General features: G+C 39.5%; 1 protein-coding gene across 10 annotated transcripts in view; it reads right to left on the bottom strand.

Moving 5' to 3' along the window:
* APC (APC regulator of WNT signaling pathway) overlaps window positions 1–18781 on the bottom strand; it is a 119844-nt gene that overhangs the window by 46810 nt on the left and 54253 nt on the right. For all 10 annotated transcript variants that reach the window (XM_079784621.1, XM_079784618.1, XM_079784619.1 and 7 more), the window contains 4 exons: window positions 18458–18542; window positions 16932–17133; window positions 10087–10195; window positions 7518–7631 (listed from right to left, as the gene is read on the bottom strand). In XM_079784621.1, coding sequence (XP_079640747.1) covers window positions 7518–7631; window positions 10087–10195; window positions 16932–17133; window positions 18458–18542 — 510 coding nt within the window. The remainder of the gene's footprint in view (window positions 1–7517; window positions 7632–10086; window positions 10196–16931; window positions 17134–18457; window positions 18543–18781) is intronic.

Here is an 18781-nt window from a genome sequence, read left to right on the forward strand (position 1 = left end):
CAAGGTTTATAAACTACAGCAAAATAAAACAAGTGTGGTATCAGTTCAGTCACAGAGAAAGTAAAATAGACTAATGGAATAGAGTCCAGAAATATCCAGAAACAAATCAACTTAGTATATGCCAGAGATGGCATTACTTATCAATGGGGAAATAGTCAATACCCAATAAATGATGAGAAATTTAGTCAGCAACATAAATTGTTGGAAGCTACCCATTGTTTTCACTATCAGAGAAGTGTAAACAAGGAGCTGATTGTTTAGTGGATACAATGGTAGCTGGAGCAATTTCCTGACCAGATAGTCTCATGTAAATCCTTACTGACAAGATTGTCTGTTATTGGAATTGCCTGCCTAAGGGCTATAGGTGTATCCAAAACTGAATAAAAGGATGGCAAGGCCTGAGCACAAGTGGAGTCCTTTCTCTTGCATTGGGCTCCTGCCTGGCCCCCCAATTTCCAAATTATTATTTCTTGTCTCGTCTCTGTCATTTGCGCGCAGCCCTTCTCCAGAGCCTGAACCCTGAACCACGCGGGATGTGAGTCATCACAATAAACATGCATGTATCTGTATGTATCTGTGTGCATATATATGTGAACATATAATTAGTATGTATTATCTATATATATAAAAGGCTAAGTGACCATTGCATTGGAAACAACCAAACAGATGACCGAGCAGGCTGCATGGGGCGACCAGGCCAGCAGTGGGGTTAGTGAGGGGTGACAAAACGACCGAGCAGCAGGCTGCATAGGGCTACCAGGCCCGCAGGGGGGAGCAGCTGGGGACGACCAGACCAGCATGAGGGGCGACCAGGCTGGCAGAGAGGGGACAGTGAGGGGTGATCAGGTTGGTGTGGGGGGGGGAGGGGAAGTTGGGGGCGACCACGCCAGCAGGGGGTGCAGTAAGGAGCGACCAGGCTGCCGGGGGGGGGGGCAGTTGGCGTGACCAGGCTGGCCGGGGGGGGGGGGGGCACTTGGAGGCTATTATGCCTGAAGGGGGGCAGTTGGGGGTGACCAGGTCAGCAGGGGGTCAGTTAAGTGCTATCAGCCAGGCAGGAAGGTGAGCAGTTAGGAGCCAGTGGTCCCAGATTGTGAGAGGGATGTCCGGCCCAGATTGTGAGAGGGATGTCTGGCAGTCAGACATCTCCTGAGGGGTCCCGGATTGGAGAGGGTGCAGGCTGGGCAGGGGAGGGAAGTTAGGGGCAATTGGGCCGGCAGGGGAGGGCAGTTAGAGGCGACCAGGCCTGCAGGTGAGGGCAGTTAGGGGCAACCAGGCTGGCAGGGGAGGGCAGTTGGGAGTGACCAGGACAGCAGGGGAGGGCAGTTGGGAGTGACCAGGACAGCAGGGGAGGGCAGTTAGGGGCAACCAGGCCTTCAGGGGAGGGCAGTTGGGGGCGACCAGGCCGGTAGGGGAGGGAAGTTAGGGGCAACCAGGCTGGCAAGGGAGGGCAGTTAGGGGTGACCGGGCCAGCAGGGGAGCAGTTAGGCGTTGATCAGGCTGGCATGGGAGTAGTTAGAGGGTGATCAGGTTGGCAGGCAGAAGCGGTTAGGGGTAATCAGGCAGGCAGGCAGGTGAGCGTTTGGGAGCCAGCAGTCACGGTGGGATCGGGCCTAAAAGGGCAGTCGGACATCCCTCGAGGGGTTCCAGATTGCAGATAGTGCAGGCTGGGCTGAGGTACACCCCCCCCCCCCCAGTGTGCACGAATTTTGTGCACTGGGCCTCTAGTTATATATATATACATTTTAAAATGTGTGTATATGTATAAAATTAGATTCCTACCTCCAAATCATACATAATAGTAAAATTTGAGATTAGTTAAAGACCCAATTATAAAAATAAAATATTAAAATTATTAGAAATAGTAGGAGGGAACCTTTATGATTTCAGGATAGGAACAAATGTTTAAATAGGCATAGAAAACACAAATATGGCAATATAATTAATTTTGCTTTATAGTAAAACTTAATTTTTATCACAAAGCTAAGATAGGTAACGGGTTTGCAGGGAAGGGTTATGATGTATATTATCTATATTAAATATTCAAGAATAAGACATTTAATATAACAGAAAATGGTAAAGATATAAACAAAAAAATCCAAATTCTAATAAATATATGAAAATATATTCAACTTCAGTAGTATTTAAGAAAGTATAAACTAAATGACAAAATAAAATTTCATTTCCCAATGGTTGTTCATTATAAAGTCAGACTCAAGTAGTAAAGAAAACATGCAAAAGAAAAATGAACTCTCACATACTATTTGATAAAGACATTTTGAGTGGAATTTGTTAAACATAAGTTCAAAACACTCATACCTAATGGCAATTATACTTTTAGATATATACCCTAGAGCAGAAGTCAGCAAATTCGGGCCTGCTAGCCATCCAATTTTTTGAATTAAGTTTTATTGTCACATAGCCATTTCCATTTGCTTCCATACTGTCATCTATGAATGCTTTCTTGCTACAAAGGCAGAGTTGATTTCTTGTGACAGAGACTATATGGGCCACAATATCTAAAATCTTTACTATCTGGCCCATTATGAAAAAGATTGCTGATTCTTGACCACAAAAACTTGCACATATTTACAACATATGAATAAGTATGTTTATCTTAGTTGTTTTAATAGTGAAAAATTATAAATAAATTTCCATCAACCAAGAAATATATCAAACTATATCATTCATCTATATTAATAAAAGGTTAATATGCTAATTAGACCGGGTTGACCGGCCATCTTCTGGACGTCCAACTTCCTTCTGGACAAAGCCATGGTGGTGGGGGCTGAGGCAGAGGCAGTTAGAGGCGATCAGGCCAGCAGGGGAGGGTAGTTGGGAGCGAGACCAGGCCTGCAGGGGAGGGCAGTTGGGGGCGAGATCAGGCCAATAGGGGAGGGCTGTTAGGGATGATCAGGCAGGCAGAGGCAGTTGGGGGCGAGATCAGGCCAGCAGGGGAGAGCAGTTGGGGGCAAGATCAGGCCGGCAGGGGAGAGCAGTTGGGGGCGAGATCAGGCTGGCAGGGGAGGGCAGTTAGAGGCGATCAGGCAGGTAGGCAGAGGCAGTTAGGGGCAATCAGGCAGGCAGGCAGGTAAGCGGTTAGGAGCCAGTGGTCCCAGATTGCAAGGAATGTCCAATTGGAGAGAGTGCAGGCTGGGCTGAGGGGGACCCCCCCCTCTCGTGCACGAATTTCATGCACCGGGCCACTAGTATAATTATAAAAGATTATGACAATACAAAAGTATAAGTAGCCTTCACCCTTCAAATCCTTTTTGCAGAAGCAAGCACTATTAATTTGATGTACATTTTTCCAACCTTTGCTTACATGCCTATAAGAGAGTAGGAACCCCAGTAATAGGTGTCTAAATATGTGTTGAACAAATAAAGTAGTAAATAAATAAATAAACTGTTAACAGAGGTATATGGAAACTAACAACCTCAAATAGGCATGAACAAGAGTAAATTTTGTTTTGAGTTTCCCTAAAATGTTTACCAGTCATTTGTATGTGTTTTACTAGTCATTTGTATTTTCTTTTCAATAAACTGACAGGTTATATCCTCTATTCATTAAAAAAGAATTGTCTTTTTTTTTAATTAATTTGTAGGAATTCTAATAATTATAGGGATATTAACTATTTTCTCTGTATGTGCTACAAATATTCCCTTTTAATGTATCTTCTGCGGGATGAACATTTTAAAATTTTATTAAAAAAATTCATTTCCATTTATTGCTTTTGAGTTTCCATTCTTAAGAAAGTCTCTTTTGCCTTATATTTTCTTCTATTAATTTTAGATTTATTTTTTACATTTAGATATTGAATCCATTTGTAATTTTTCTTGGACAGATATGAAATAAGGATCTAACTGAATTTTTCTTCTTCCAAATAGGTTGCTAATTGTACTATTACTTACCATTTCAACCCAAATTTATAATGTAACTTTTATTATACAAACTAGAGGTCCGGTACACAAAATTCATGCACGGGGGGTCTCCAATCTGGGACCCCTCAGGGGATGTCTGACTGCTGGTTTAGGCCCGATCCCGCAGGGTTAGGTAGACCCGCCAGATGACTCCTAACCACTTGCCTGCCTACCTGATCACCCTTAACTGCTTGCTGGGGGGCAGGGCCAGCCCTGGGAGGGGCTGTCTGCCTACCTGATTGCCCGTAACCACTGGCCTGCCTACATTATCACCCTTAACCACTTGCCTGCCTACCTGATCACGCCTAACCACTGGTTTTCCTGCCTGATCACCCCTAATCACTCTGCCTGCCTGCCTGATTGCCCCTAACTGCTTGCTGTGGGGCAGGGCCAGCCTGGTGAGGGGCCGTGGTGGTTCTGGTCTAATGGTCATTATAGTCATGATGCCATTATGGTCTCTGGCCTTTTATTATATACGATTCCATGTAATCTTGCATCTCCTTCTACTTCCCATTCTGATCCACTTGCCTATGTATATTCTTGTGCTATCACAATGTGATTATTAAGACATCTTTACAGTAATGTTTAATGAATGTAAATCCCTACTTATTGTGATTTCTTTCTTAAATATTTTTGGAAACTCTTACATTATAAGCCTTAGAATCATTTTTCCAAGTTCCAAAAAAAGTATTTAGATTATAATTAGAATTGTATTATATTTATATACTAATTTAAAAAATATAAATATTTTTATGATATTAATATCTTCTTATCCAAACTTCTCTATTTTTTAAAAACTGAGTTATAATTGAAATATAACAGTATATTGGTTTTAGGTATATAACATGAATACTAAAGTCTCTTTTTGTTAATGTCTCACAAATAGTGCAGCAATGACAATCATAAAATCTATACCTATATTCTTATTGCCTTAAGTAAATGCTTCTGTAGGACATATTCCTAGAAGTCCTACAAAATTACCAGGTCAGAAGGAATATGCATTTAAATTTTTACAGGTAGTGCCACACTGTCCTCCATAAATGTATCAATTTATTCTTACAAAAAACGGGGTAGACATTGCTTCTTACTTTCACACTCTAACGAGTACTGCATGCCATCAAACTGTAAAGTTTTTGCCACTCTGATAGGCCATAAAACAAACAAACAAAACCACCACCATCATCTCCACCACAACCACCAACATAAAAACAACCTATTTTACATTATATTTCCCTGATGACTAATGATGTCTACTAACCACTTATACTTATTCATGATAGGACTAATCAACATATCTTCTGATTATTTTACTATTTGGTTGGTTTATTTTTAATTGATTTGTAGGTGCTCCCTGTACATCAGGAATATTAATTCCTTACACATATATGCTACAAACATTTCCATTATTTGCCTTTACACTCTGTACAACATTTCTTTAACCCTAACCTTGCTATTTCCAGGATAAATGAATGTTTGTATTTCTAAAAATGTGGACTGAAACTTCCTTAGAGTATTAACTACCAAAATAAAGAACAATGTATTCCAGAATAAAATAAAAAATGACCATATCAGCACATATCTCGGCAAAATGGCCAAAAAAAACCCCACCAGTTAATCTATCTTCTAGCACAGTGGTCGGGAAACTGCAGCTCGTGAGCCGCGGTTTGCTGCTCTGTTGGCTAATGAGTTTGCCGACCACTGACCTAGACTCTCGATTCCAATAATTACAGGCTGTTGTTGTTCCTTGTGATTAAGTCCCTATCCCAGTGGTTGGCAAACTCATTAGTCAACAGAGCGGCAAACCGCGGCTCACGAGCTGCAGTTTGCCGACCACTGTTCTAGCATATAGATTAAACTGCCTGGAATACACCTACTTATGTTACACAAGAATTTTCACATCTATCACGTTATTTTGTTCCTCTAAAAACAAGGATCTCTAAAAACAAACACTTAACAAATACAAAATAAATGAACTTCTATATATAGTATTTATATATTCATATTCTAAGAAGATAAATTCATATAAACCAAAGTAATATTTCTTGTTTTTTTCTGTAAACAAAACAAATCTGCCTGACATTTTAAAAGTAATTCCTTGAAAATCCCAAATATCACAAATACTAAATTTAAAATATAGTTTTTGGAAATTCTTTGTATATTCTTCATTTTAATTCTTTGTCACTTATATGGTGATAAATATCTTCTCTGAATTTATAACTTTCTTTAAGGTTCCTTGTGAAAATAAATTCTTAATTTTAATACAGTAAAATGTATCAATCTTTTATAACTAAGTGTTTTATATATATTTTATTTTAAAAATCCTTTCATTTTCTACTGAAAGGTTTATTTTAAAAGCTTTACTTTTGACATTTAAGATATTAATCTGAATGGGACAGGGTTTGGGGAAATTTTAAGAGAATTTATTATATATACATATTATAACATATGTATGTATTGAGCATCTAGTCTCATTGTGAAACTAACAGGCTTGGACTATGAAAGATATATGGTTTGGTGTTTAAGTATCACCTTAGTCTACCACCATACTCCAGCACAAATAGCATATACATTATGTTTATGAAGCTACCTCATAAAAGATGAAGACTTTGGGGAATTAAAATGTCTTGTATTAGTGATTTTAAAACTATGAAATAAACTTTTCAGAATATAAAAATGCAGTTATATTACACATATGAATGTAGCTCTCCCTTTTATTTGCTAACGAAAACCTTTAAAATAATTTTTTCCTCCCAATTTGTTCATATATACACTTTTTAAATTTTCCATGCTTGCTCTGAAACAGATAAGGCAACCAGCAAAGCCTCTTCAGGGCTTAAAAACATTAGTAATATAAAATTCAATATATGGAAATGCTTAACAAATAACCAAGTCAGTTAATATTCTCTCCTGACGTAAGTTGAAGGATGAAATAGGGAAGTGTTCTCTATCCAACTCATTTCATATTTCCCAATGTTCTCTTTATATGTTTCCGTCTCCAATCTGGGACCCCTCGAGAGATGTCCGACTGCCCGTTTTGGCCCGATCCCACTGGACATCCCTCTCACAATCCAGGACTGCTGGCTCCCAACCGCTCAACTGCCTGCCTGCCTGATTGCCCTTAACCACTTCTGCCTGCCGCCTGATCACCCTCTAACCACTCCCTGTCAGCCTGATCGACACCTAACTGCTCCCCTGCCGGCCCGATTGCCCTAACTGCCCTCCCCTGCCAGCCTGATCACACCTATCTGCCCTTCCCTGCTGGCCTAGTCACCCCTAACTGTCCTCCCCTGCAGGCCCGGTCTCCCCTAACTGCCCTCCCTTGCTGGCCTGATCGCCCACAACTGCCCTCCCTTGCAGGCCTGGTCCCCTCCAACTGCCCTCTCCTGCAGGCCTGGGTCCCCCCAAACTGTCCTCCCCTTCAGGCCTGGTCACCCCAAACTGCCCTCCTCTGCCGGCCATCTTATGTCCACATGGGGGTGACCATCTTGTGTTGGAGTGATGGTCAATTTGCATATTACTCTTTTATTAGATAGGAGGATAGTGTCAAAGATAGATTAATAGTTTAGCTTGTGCTAGCTTTAGTTTATTAAATCAGTTACCTGTGCTCGTTTTTCCATATCTTGGCATGTTCCTAGTTGTTCTTCCATTGCAACTCTGATTTGCCTTGCTTCATATTCCAATTGCCTCCTGGTCATATCAGTTTGTAAGGAAAACTGAAGCCATAAATAAAATTAAAGTGTTAATATCTCATGCTTGTGTGTTTAAGAAAAAAAAGTACATAAATACCAACAAAGAAAATAAATAAGGAAATATGTATAAGTTATAGTGCATGAGAAAATTGTATTTCACTCCAAGGAGTCCTAAAATATAAATTACAGGTCCTAGGCTCAGTCTGGGTCCCTAACATGAAATGCAGAATTGAAACATTTTTACTGCCCCATAGGCACTAATGTCTAATTAAATTGTACTATTACATTTAACATGCATATAATTGGTCCAGTAAGCCTATCTTTAGTTTCCTTCTGATTCTTCTTCATTGAAGAGGTACTACTTTTAATTATTAAAAACTAGTATATTAATGTGGACAACATAGAAAAATAAAAAATAGGTTCATTATCCTCAAGTTTGTACCTCAATTTAAGGTAAGGATTACCATATACATGCAGACTAAACAGAACTCCATTTGTAAAATGAACAAAATGGGATAAGAAAAAGCTTTCTGTAATATAGATAGTCATAAATCGTGAGGACAAAATCAACACAAGCCCAAGGATTCCAGATTGTATTGTCAGTTAACTTAGAGGAACTCTGACCCTTTTCCTGTTTCTAGGAAGAATGTATTCCTCCAGGCATACCCAAATCTTGGGCTGCAATATGGAAGAAACTCTGAATGTTATTTCTAATTCCCAATTAGCCAGCTGTAACTCTACTGATGCGTCCTCCACTTCCCACTACACTCCACAAAAAAAGACGAACATAACACAGTATGTTGCAATAATATGCTTTAGAGCTGATATTTTAAAATCAATGTCTACATCTTGATACACATTTCCATATGAAAGTGTTCTTAACTTGGCTTCCCAATAGTAAAAGCAAAATTCGTAAAATTAAAAAAATTTATGAAATGCAAGCAATTGAAATTGGCTAACGTTGCCAATTAATCCATAGTAATGTCTTACATTACCTATTAAATAAATGTGATTATTAAATAAATTCATCAAGGAATAATTATTTTACAACTGATCTTTGTTTCAGATATTAACCAGTTGCTCTTGAATTGTCACATATATCTGACCCATTTCCTAAACCTGACTACACACAGGCAGTGGTCTCTAAATTTGTATATTTTAATTACCAAGGTGAATGCTGAACAAAACTATACTTTGGTATTTTTGTTTGTAAGAGTAAAAATCCCTCCAAATCTTCCTTGTTCGGAATGTCATTACACACACTCAGATTACAGTGCTAACAACTCTACAATAACTGTTCTTTCACTATTTGTGTCTCCTTATTTCCCAGAATGGTGTTAAGGACATTGTCAGGGAGGAAGATCTTCTCTCTTCCTCTCAAAACCCTGAAAGAGTGTCCTAGAACTGACTAAGCACTTAAGCTTCTAGTTCTAGCTCCTGCCAGACAATGCCCACTCAGGCAGCCTGGCTAACTACATGTTTTGGAAAAAGGTTTTTCTTCTATTTTTGCTTTTTGTTTATTATGTTCCTCAAAAGTACTATTAAAAAATGAAAAATCTAAGCTAAGAGAGAAAGATATATTTTAAATATATCTTCTTAAAATATTTTTAAAAGTTAGAAAAATATTTATAAACAACAGTTGAAATACAGTCTTGGTTGAAATTATTAATTTATTTTAGAAATGTGCTTATATGTGCCACCTCCATCAATTAAGACAGTTAGGTGGGGAGGGAGAAGCTGACAAGATTAAATTCTTTTTTTTACACAGCTATATTTGTTTGCAAAACAAACAAATTTTAGTACATGCAAAAAGTTCTAAGATCCAGGTCAAAAGCTATTGTCATTTATAATAACTGAAAATAGCACTCAAATTATCTTCAAAGATTTTTTTTTCAAAAACTATCTGGCATGATTCCTATAATATGGTTCAAAAAATGGACAGATGGTGATAAACACTTCTACAGTGTATGTTTGGCAACTCAATACACAATAAAAACAACAGTTGCCTAGTTAATTTCTGAGTCCTTTAGAATTCAAACAATAGGTTTTCAGAACTCAGGGCTTAAAAATAAATATTTGCTTGAGCACAATGAAGTTTTATCATCATTATAAACAAAAATTCATTAACTATTATATATTCAAGTTTAAAGTTAGTGCAGTTATCCCACATTTTTAATAGATAATTTAGGTACTTTTAAAAATCAAGTTAGTGCCCTAGCCGGTTTGGCTGTGTATACAGCGTCGGCCTGTGGACTCAAGGGTCCTGGGTTCGATTCCGGTCAAGGGCACATGCCCGGGTTGCGGGCTCAGTCCCCAGTAGGGGGCGTGCAGAAGGCAGCCAATCAATGATTCCCTCTCATCATTGATGTTTCTATCTCTCTCTTCCTCTCTGAAATCAATAAAAATACATTAAATAAATAAATAAAATAAAAATCAAGTCAGTAAAGTCTATAATAAGTCATATTGCCAAGCTACTTACATTTTCAGTTAAAGGAAGACTATCTATTCTTTTAGTGAGATTCTGAAGTTGAGCGTAATACCAGTCTTTTTCCTTTTCTTCTTTGTCAATATCAGCAAGAAGTAATGATCTGTTTGTTTTTTTTAAAAAAAGGTTAAGGTTACACAATGCTAATATACAGTACATAACAGCAATTCTTATTACCTGTTACTGTAAATTTCTCTCTTCAAGTTAAAGTATTAATAATGAATAAATGAAAAACATTGATTTTTGAAGATGGGACTTACAATGTTATAATCATTGAAAGTTGAATATTAAAAAGGTTGTTTTCAGCTAAACAAGATGCTAATCAACATTATAATATTTACATTTCACCAAAGGCATTGTCTTCACATTCATGCAGTCTAAGAATATGATGGTTTGTAATAAAAAGTCCATTTATAACAAACCTCCAAACTAATATAAGAAAAAAAAAAAAGGTACAATAAAGAAAAGGAGTAGGTATGCAGAAAATGAACTTAGAGTATAAGAAGCTACTGAATTGGACACAAATGTAGTTTTTTGCTTCTCAGCAGCCAAAATAGTAAAAAATATATTGTCACTGTACAATAAGAAGTTATTCTGAGGGAAACAACATTTTTCTTAGTTTGGAATTTGAAGATGAATTTATGTAATTTCTGAACTACCCAAGAGATGTTGTCCTCAATAACAATCTATATATGAAGATACTCTATATGATCATTATAAACATAAATGCAAACTATGAGTGTCACTGAGATAAAACTCAGTTGGTACAAAGCATTATGCTAAGCGAAATAAGCCAGTCAGAGAAAGATAAATATCACATGATCTCACTCATTTGTGGAATATAATGAACAACATAAGCTGATGAACAAAAACAGATAGAGACAGAGAAGCATCGATCAGACGCTCAAACCTCAGAGGGAAGGTAGGGGAGGGTGGAGGTAAGGGCGAAGAGATCAATCAAAGGACTTGTATGCATGCATATAAGCCTAACCAATGGACACAGACAGCAGACGGTTGAGGGCATGAGTGGGGGTGGGGTGGGGGTGGGGGCAATAGGGGAATAAGAATATGTAATACCTTAATCAATAAAGAAAAAAAAAAGTATGTGATCTCTTTTCATGTGGCTCTTTCCCAAAGCTGCTACTATTACCATTTTCTTGTTTATTTATATTTCCAGAGATATTCTATAACTATGTAAGGATATATGTACATTCTTAAACATAAACAGTACCATATGTGTTACCTGATAACTTATTTTCCACTAAAAAAATCTACCTTGGAGATAATTTTTTATCAGGTCCAATGTATTTTTAGGCAGGGACATAGTATTCCAAGGTATTTTGGAATCCATAACCAGTTCTGTGCTAGAGGACATTCAGGATCTTTCTAACCTTTTGCTATTATAAAGAACTAGAGGCCCAATGCACGAAATTCGTGCACTGGTAGGGTCCCTAACTGCTGCCGGCTGCCGACCAGGTCCTCCCTCCCTTCCCCCAGCTGGCCCCGCCCCTTGGCTGAACTCCTGGACGAACTCCCAATTGAGGGGACAATTTGCATACTACACTTTTATTATATAGGACTAGGGGCCCGGTGCACGAAATTTGTGCACTGGGGGTGGGGGGTCCCTCAGCCCAACCTGCCCCTCTCACATACTGGGAGCCCTCAGGGGATGTCCTTCTGACAGCTTAGGCCAGCGCCCCACGGGGAGCGGGCCTAAGCCGCAGTCTGGCCTCCCTTTGTGGGAGGCAACCGGGCCGATCAGGGGAAGGCACCAGCCCCATCACCCCGCTGCTGCAGCCACTGCCAGTCACCACAGTCACCTAGGTGTTTTCATCAACAGACTCCAGTCCCTTCACTAAGAAAAAATGACAACTTTTTTTATGCATTTTCAAGATGTGTCTTTCATAGGATATGCATTTCTTTCTTTCTTTTATCCTCACCTGAGGATATGTTTCCATTGACTTTTAGAGAATGTGGAAGAGAAAGGGAAAGACAAAGAGAAACATCAAAGTGAGAGGAACACTTTGATTGGTTGCCTCCTGCATGAGCCCTGATCTGGGCCCCGGCCAGGGAGGAGCCTGCAACTTACGTACATGCCCTTGATCAGAATCAAACCCAGACCCTGCTGTCGGCAGGCCGAGGCATTATCCACTGAGTCAAACCGGCTAGGGCAGGATATGACATTTCTTAGCCCTCCAGCAGTGGAGCTTTGTTTTTTTTCTCCAGAAGAGTGGTGGAAAAACCCTAGATCACCTTTTTGGATTCTTATTACCCAAGTTACTAAGAATATTACCAGTGGCATACAGGAAGCTTAGCCAATGTGCAGTCAGGAAAGGTGTTTCCTCTATAGTTCACACCAATCGAGGGCTGGGCCCTGCCCAGGCCTAAAGCCTCTGGCCGAAGCTTTAGGCCTGGGCAGGGCCCCTCTAGCTCCCTCTGATCACCGGCTCAGCCCCTGCCCAGGCCAAAGCGACCCCCAGCTCCCTGCGATTGATCGCAGGGGATCTGCTCCTGCACCAGGCTGAAGCGACCCCCAGCTCCTGCCCAGGCGATCGATCGCAGGGGGTCCGCTCCTGCACCAGGCCAAAGCCGACCCCCAGCTCCCTGCGATCGATTGCAGGGGGGTCTGCTCCTGCACCAGGCTGAAGCGGATCCCCAGCTCCCTGCAATCAATCACAGGGGGGTCTACTCCTGCACCAGGCTGCAGCGACCCCCAGCTCCCTGCGATGGATGGCAGGGGGTCCGCTCCTGCCCAGGCCTTACCTCACAGTGACCTGGGTGCCAGGATGTTCCTGGGACACAGGCCCTGGGAGCCTATGTATGCAAATTAACCGCCATCTGTTTTTGGGGTTATTTTGCATAGTCACTCTGATTGGCTATAGGCATAGCGAAGGTACGGTCAATTTACATGTTTGTCTATTATTAGGTGAGATGCTGCAATATCTTTACACATAATATCATTTCACACATGTGCAACCATATATACTGCCCTTGTTAGGTGTTATTTATGTACCTATTATCTTCACCAATGTAAATGTTTTATTAAACTTTTTTATTGTTGTAAATGTAGGTTGCTTTTCCTCCAAAAATGGTCTATCACTATGGTTTTAGTTTGACTTCTTTTAGTATGAATGAGGGTAAGCATTTTTTCAGTAGCCATTTGTATTTTCTTGTCTGTGACTTTTTCTTACTTATAGAACCTCTTCTATATTAAGAATAACCACACTTCGTCAGTTATATGGGTTGCAAATATAATTTGTCAGTTTATCATGTATCTTTGAACTTTGTTTACAATGTTTGCCATGTAAGATTTTTTTTTTTAAGATTTTTTTATATTCTCTTTATTTTAACCCTCACCTGAGGATATTTTTTTCCAGTGAGTTTTTGAAAGAGGGGAAGGAAGGGAGGAGGAGAGGGGAGAGAGAAAAAGAAACATCTATGTGAGAGAGACACATCAATTAGTTGCCTACCGCACGCATCCTGACCAGGGCTGGTGATGAACCTGCAACCAAGGTACGTGCCCTTGACCAGGAATTGAACCCATGACCCTTTGGTCCATGGGCTGATGCTGTAATCATAATCAAACTGGCCAGGGCATGATATTGTGGATATTTTCTATTATGGCTTCTGGAGTTTGCTCATACACGGAGAGAAATGCTCCCCACTCAGATATTGTTACTTTAAAATCCTGTTTGATTATAATTTGTTGGAAAAATCTGTATATATATATGTGGAAAGTTCTATGCTTTCTAAAATTCTCTTCCCTTTACTTGAGAAGCAATTTTTAAAATAAAAAACAAGCCTTCACTTTTGATGTGGTAACCTCAATAGAGAGGGAACCCATGGTAGGAAAATAAGCCCTGCTTATGATGTAGCAACCTTAGAAGCCATACTTCCTTCCCTTTCTAACAACAGAAGCAGGAAAAAGCACCGTAGAAAGCCTGAACCCTTTTCAAAAGCTGAGCACCAAACTAGCATAAAGATATGATATGATTCTATTTTTCAGCTTTCCTTGGTGAGGACCTGTAGGACCCAGCAGGACTAAAGGAGGCAAAAGAGATAGATAGGTGGTGATACTCTGATTACCCTCTAATAAATAGGCTTATGAAATAAGAGCTGGGTATGTAAAGTGAGAGGTCAAATGTTACTGATGGTGGTAGAGTAAGGGGGAGGTTAGAAAGAATAGGGACAAATTGCTACTATAAAGTTTAAGCTCAAACTGTAAAAAAAAAAAAAATGCTTTGGGAAAGCCAAGGCTATAGTGTCTTGAACCAAAATGATAACAAGTGGTTAAATGATAGTAGTTGACCTTGTAACTCACACAGCAGTGCTTGAAACTCAGAAATTAAACTAGGTCTAGACCCAGAAGCAGGTAGGTCTTTAGGGTTTAGTGTACTAATGGCTTATATAGTGACTAGAGGCCTGGTGTATGAATTCGTGCACCACTGGGGTCCCTCGGCTTGGCCTGCGGGATCGGGCTGAAACTGGTTCTCTGACATCCCCTGAGGGGTCCCAGGTTGCGAGAGGGAGCAGGACAGGCCGAGAGACTCCACCAGTGCACAATTGAGGCCGGGGAGGGACGCAGGAGGTTGGCCAGCCGGGAAGGGGCTGTGGGAGGGCTCCAGGGCATCTCGGGCCCATATCGCTCAGAACTGATCGGCCAGACCCCAGCAGCAAGCTAACCTACCAGTTGGAGTGTCCACCCCCTGGTGGTGAGTGCATGTTATAGCGACTGGTTGATCAGTCGACTGTCTGCCCCCTGGTGGTCAGTGCATGTCATAGTGAGTAGTTGAGTGGCCTTAGCATATTACGCTTTGATTGGTTGAATGGCTGACCAGTTGACCAGACACTCAGCATATTAGGTTTTTATTTTATAGGATTGTCAATAGTCTTCTTTAAAAATGCTTCTTCATTTAAGCCTCATGTCTTCTTAGTCCTCTAGCTAATTCAGAATCACCTAGAGGAGTACGGTGATTAAGTTATTAGGTACTTAATAAGTATTTGTTAAATTAATGGCTAACATGACAATAGCTAACATTTATTAAGTGCTCTCTATATAAGAGATACAGTGCTAAGGACTTTAAAAAAAAAATCTATAGATGTTTAAATCTCCTTCTATAGACGGGAAAACTGAGGTTCAAAAGGCTTATAGAGCTATTGACCTGGTTTTGAATCCTAGTTTGACTACTTACTAGCACTTATCTTGTGCAATACAGAAAAAGAGAAAAAAAAGAGGCAGAGAGAATTAATCTCTGACTTAAGGGAGGTCTAGAAAGAAAGAATAGAAACATAGGGGAGAACATCATCAAAGAAATAACATGCAGAATTTTCAAAAGCTGTAGAAAACAAATTTTCAGATCAAAAGGGCACACTAGTATCCCGCACGATGAATGAAGAAAACACACACACACACACACACCAAGGCATTGTAAAAGCTTCAAAGAGGAAAAATGGTTGCCTACAAAGGTATAAGAATCAGCCTGGTATCAAATCTCTCATCAGTAACATTGATAATGAGAGGAAAATGAATTTGAACCTAGTCCTACCCAAACTATCAATCAAGTGTGAGAGCAAAATAAAGATACTGTTACATAAGCAAGGTCTCAATTTTCTTCCCTCCAACACAGTGAGAACAAAGAGGATGCAAGATCTATCAGAACTACACACACAACACCCTCTCCTCTCTCTCTGTCTGTTAATAAAATAAGGACTCAACCTACATGAAGCAAAGTTCCTAAGAAAGTCAGTATGCTCATATGTCCTTTGCCTCTTAACAGAGCTCAAAGGGGACAAAGATGAAAGACCATGGATCCTGGTTAGCTTCTTCTTTTTCAGCATAGTATTTCCTACACTGTCAGACAGAAACAGTCCAGGTTCAAAGTACAAAACAGACTCATGTGAACTTAAGAGATGTGACTCATGTGAACACTACTGGTCCAGATGATTATTCCTATTTTTGTAGATGGACAAACCTAAAACCAGAGAAAGTAATCAAAGGTCATTTGTTTCTCAGTGAAATATACTGGACCTTTTTCATATGTTAATATTTTATTTTGACAACTCTATAAGGTATTACCATATCCCAATTTTACAGATGAAAACGATACCAAAATTTAATGACTTGACCAAGGTTCCAGAGCTAATATGTGACATTTTTATACATGTTAACATTTCTTGAATGTCTATTAGAATTTTTAGGAATATAAAGATAATAAAGTTTCATTCATGCACTGAGGAATTTATAACCTTTTAGGAGACATATATTTTTGATAAAATTCTTGATAATGATATATATATTCTGATATTTGTAATGTGATGATTTTAACTGCAGGAAGAATACACTGGCTGTGAGACCAGAACTCATTCCATATGTCAAGCAATGTTTTTGACCCAGAAATTGATAAATTAAGAAATGTTTTATTTGTGGCACTTGTAACAGGTCTTCCATAACGCAAACAGTCACCTTATAGTAGATCTAGTAGTTACTTTAGTTCAGAAGATAAACAGAAATGCAATTTAAAAATCAGCTACATATTTTAACATAGAAATTGCCATCCTGGGTAGGACCCAATGTGGAGAGCACTCAGAGTATTTATGTGACAAAATATAAATCTTACAATCCCAAGAAATTGCCTCCTTTAAATTTTTAGATTTCGTATAGGGACAATCAGCCACATACTATCTTTGAGTTAATAAATGCAAAATGCTCTCTAAATGTTAGTGGTCACCCATTGTACATGCTTCATAATTCATACCTTGTATTACAAAATGCAAAATAATAGCAAAAATTGAGGCATACAAATCTATGTTTGCTATTTAATGAAAAAAAAAAAAGTTACCTCTCTTTCTCAAGTTCTTCTAAATAACCAGTATTTTCTCTGCTTCCGTTTACAAACCCTCTTCTTGGAAACGAACCCATAGGAACAGGACTGCACTCTCCTGAACGACTGGATACAGATCCTTCCCGGCTTCCATAAGAACGGAGGGACATTTTGGACCGTAGTTTTACTCCAGGGAAATTACTGCTATCTAAGTTAAGCTCTAAATAAAATAGAGACAAGTTTTAATATAATAATTGCTTTAAATAGTCCAATGCAATATTATTGTTTTAAAAGTAAAATCTCAGGTTCATATTTAGCTCTCAATTTTAACCACTTTATAATTGTAAAATACTTTATACATATACTAGTGACCCAGTGCACAGATTCGTGCACATTGAAAGGAAATTAATTAGAAGGTGGCCAGTGAGGTGGGACTGGGCTAGATGGGCCGGACACGCCCTGGAGCCAACCTCCTGTGGTCCCTCCCCAGTGTCTGCAGAGTGAGCGGCTCCCTCCAACAGGTGGGGTCCCTCAGCCTGGCCTGCGGAAATCAGGCCAAAACCAGCTCTTCGACATCCCCCGAGGGGTCCCAGAGTGCGAGAGGGCACTCTGCAAAGTTGCTGTTGTGCAGGGCGTGGAACGCAAACGCAAGTGTGCAGTAAACCAGATTTGAGGCCGACAGCAACAACATAACCCACGGCCGAAGGTGGAATTGGACTGCCCCTTGAGAAATCGGGCTCTCTCCTCTCTGGTTTCGGGGTGCATCACCCGAGAACTGCAACTGCCAAGTCACAGCAACTCCTGTATTGAACGTCTGCCCCCTGGTGGTCAGTGCACATCATAGCGACCAGTGGGAGAGTCGGACACTTAGCATATTAGCCTTTTATATATATAGATACTACATCAAGCCTATAGGAGTACTAAATTAATGTAACTATTAAGCAGCCAATTCATGCAGGGAGAAGAAATCCTTATCATAAATACTGATGCTCAGAGAAATTCACTGACTCCTTATTCTAGAGAAATGTAAAGGTAGGAGAGAATACATAGAAGAATCCTGAAAAACTAAAGATTAGAAAATTGCTAAGCCTCTATTAGGCAGGCTCTCTGAGAGCCTGCAAAAGGACAGTGTACTAAAGCATCGAGTCAATAAAAGGACACACTTCTTGGTTCAGAAGCTTACAAATTCCTAACAGAGGAAACCACAAATATACATGACTAAATAAACAATTAGAAATTGTTTAGAAACAGAATGGCTAAACTTTCCCTCCAAAGTCAGCTTGAGTCAGAGGAAAAGAAGTCTGTTAAAGGAAAATTAGACAAAATATTCATCTGCACGTGTGCAGCCTCCTCCTGACGGGTCGTGACTGTTATGGCATCCCAATTTGCACATTACCTCTTTATATATATAGATGGGTAAAACTGCTATACTAAGGAAATTGATACCAACACCCAAATCAACAGAAGTTATACTTTGCTATACATATCTAAAGCTGACAACTAAAGCATAAAAAATTATTTTAAAACACTTTTTAAAAATGTACCTTTGAGGCGCTCTAATAAATCAATCTGTCCAGAAGATGTCATAGCTTCATCTTCAATACTTCCTTGTAGTTGTTTAAGTACTTCCTGCAAAAAACAACAACACAATATCTGAACATGACAAAATTCTAAAAATCTTCTTGAAGAATAATTTTAAATATCTTGGTACTTAGGTATGGTAGATAAAAAGTTATTTTAGATAAGTCTGGAAAGCACTCCACATATATTACCTAGTATGAATTAAGAGCAACAAATTATATTCCAACAACGGTAGTGATATTTTGTAATAATGGTAAGAATGAGTAGTCTCTTGAAAGTTACTATAT

Source organism: Cnephaeus nilssonii (assembly GCF_951640355.1).
Source record: "Cnephaeus nilssonii genome assembly, chromosome: 2".
Classification (NCBI taxonomy): Eukaryota; Metazoa; Chordata; class Mammalia; order Chiroptera; family Vespertilionidae; genus Cnephaeus; species Cnephaeus nilssonii.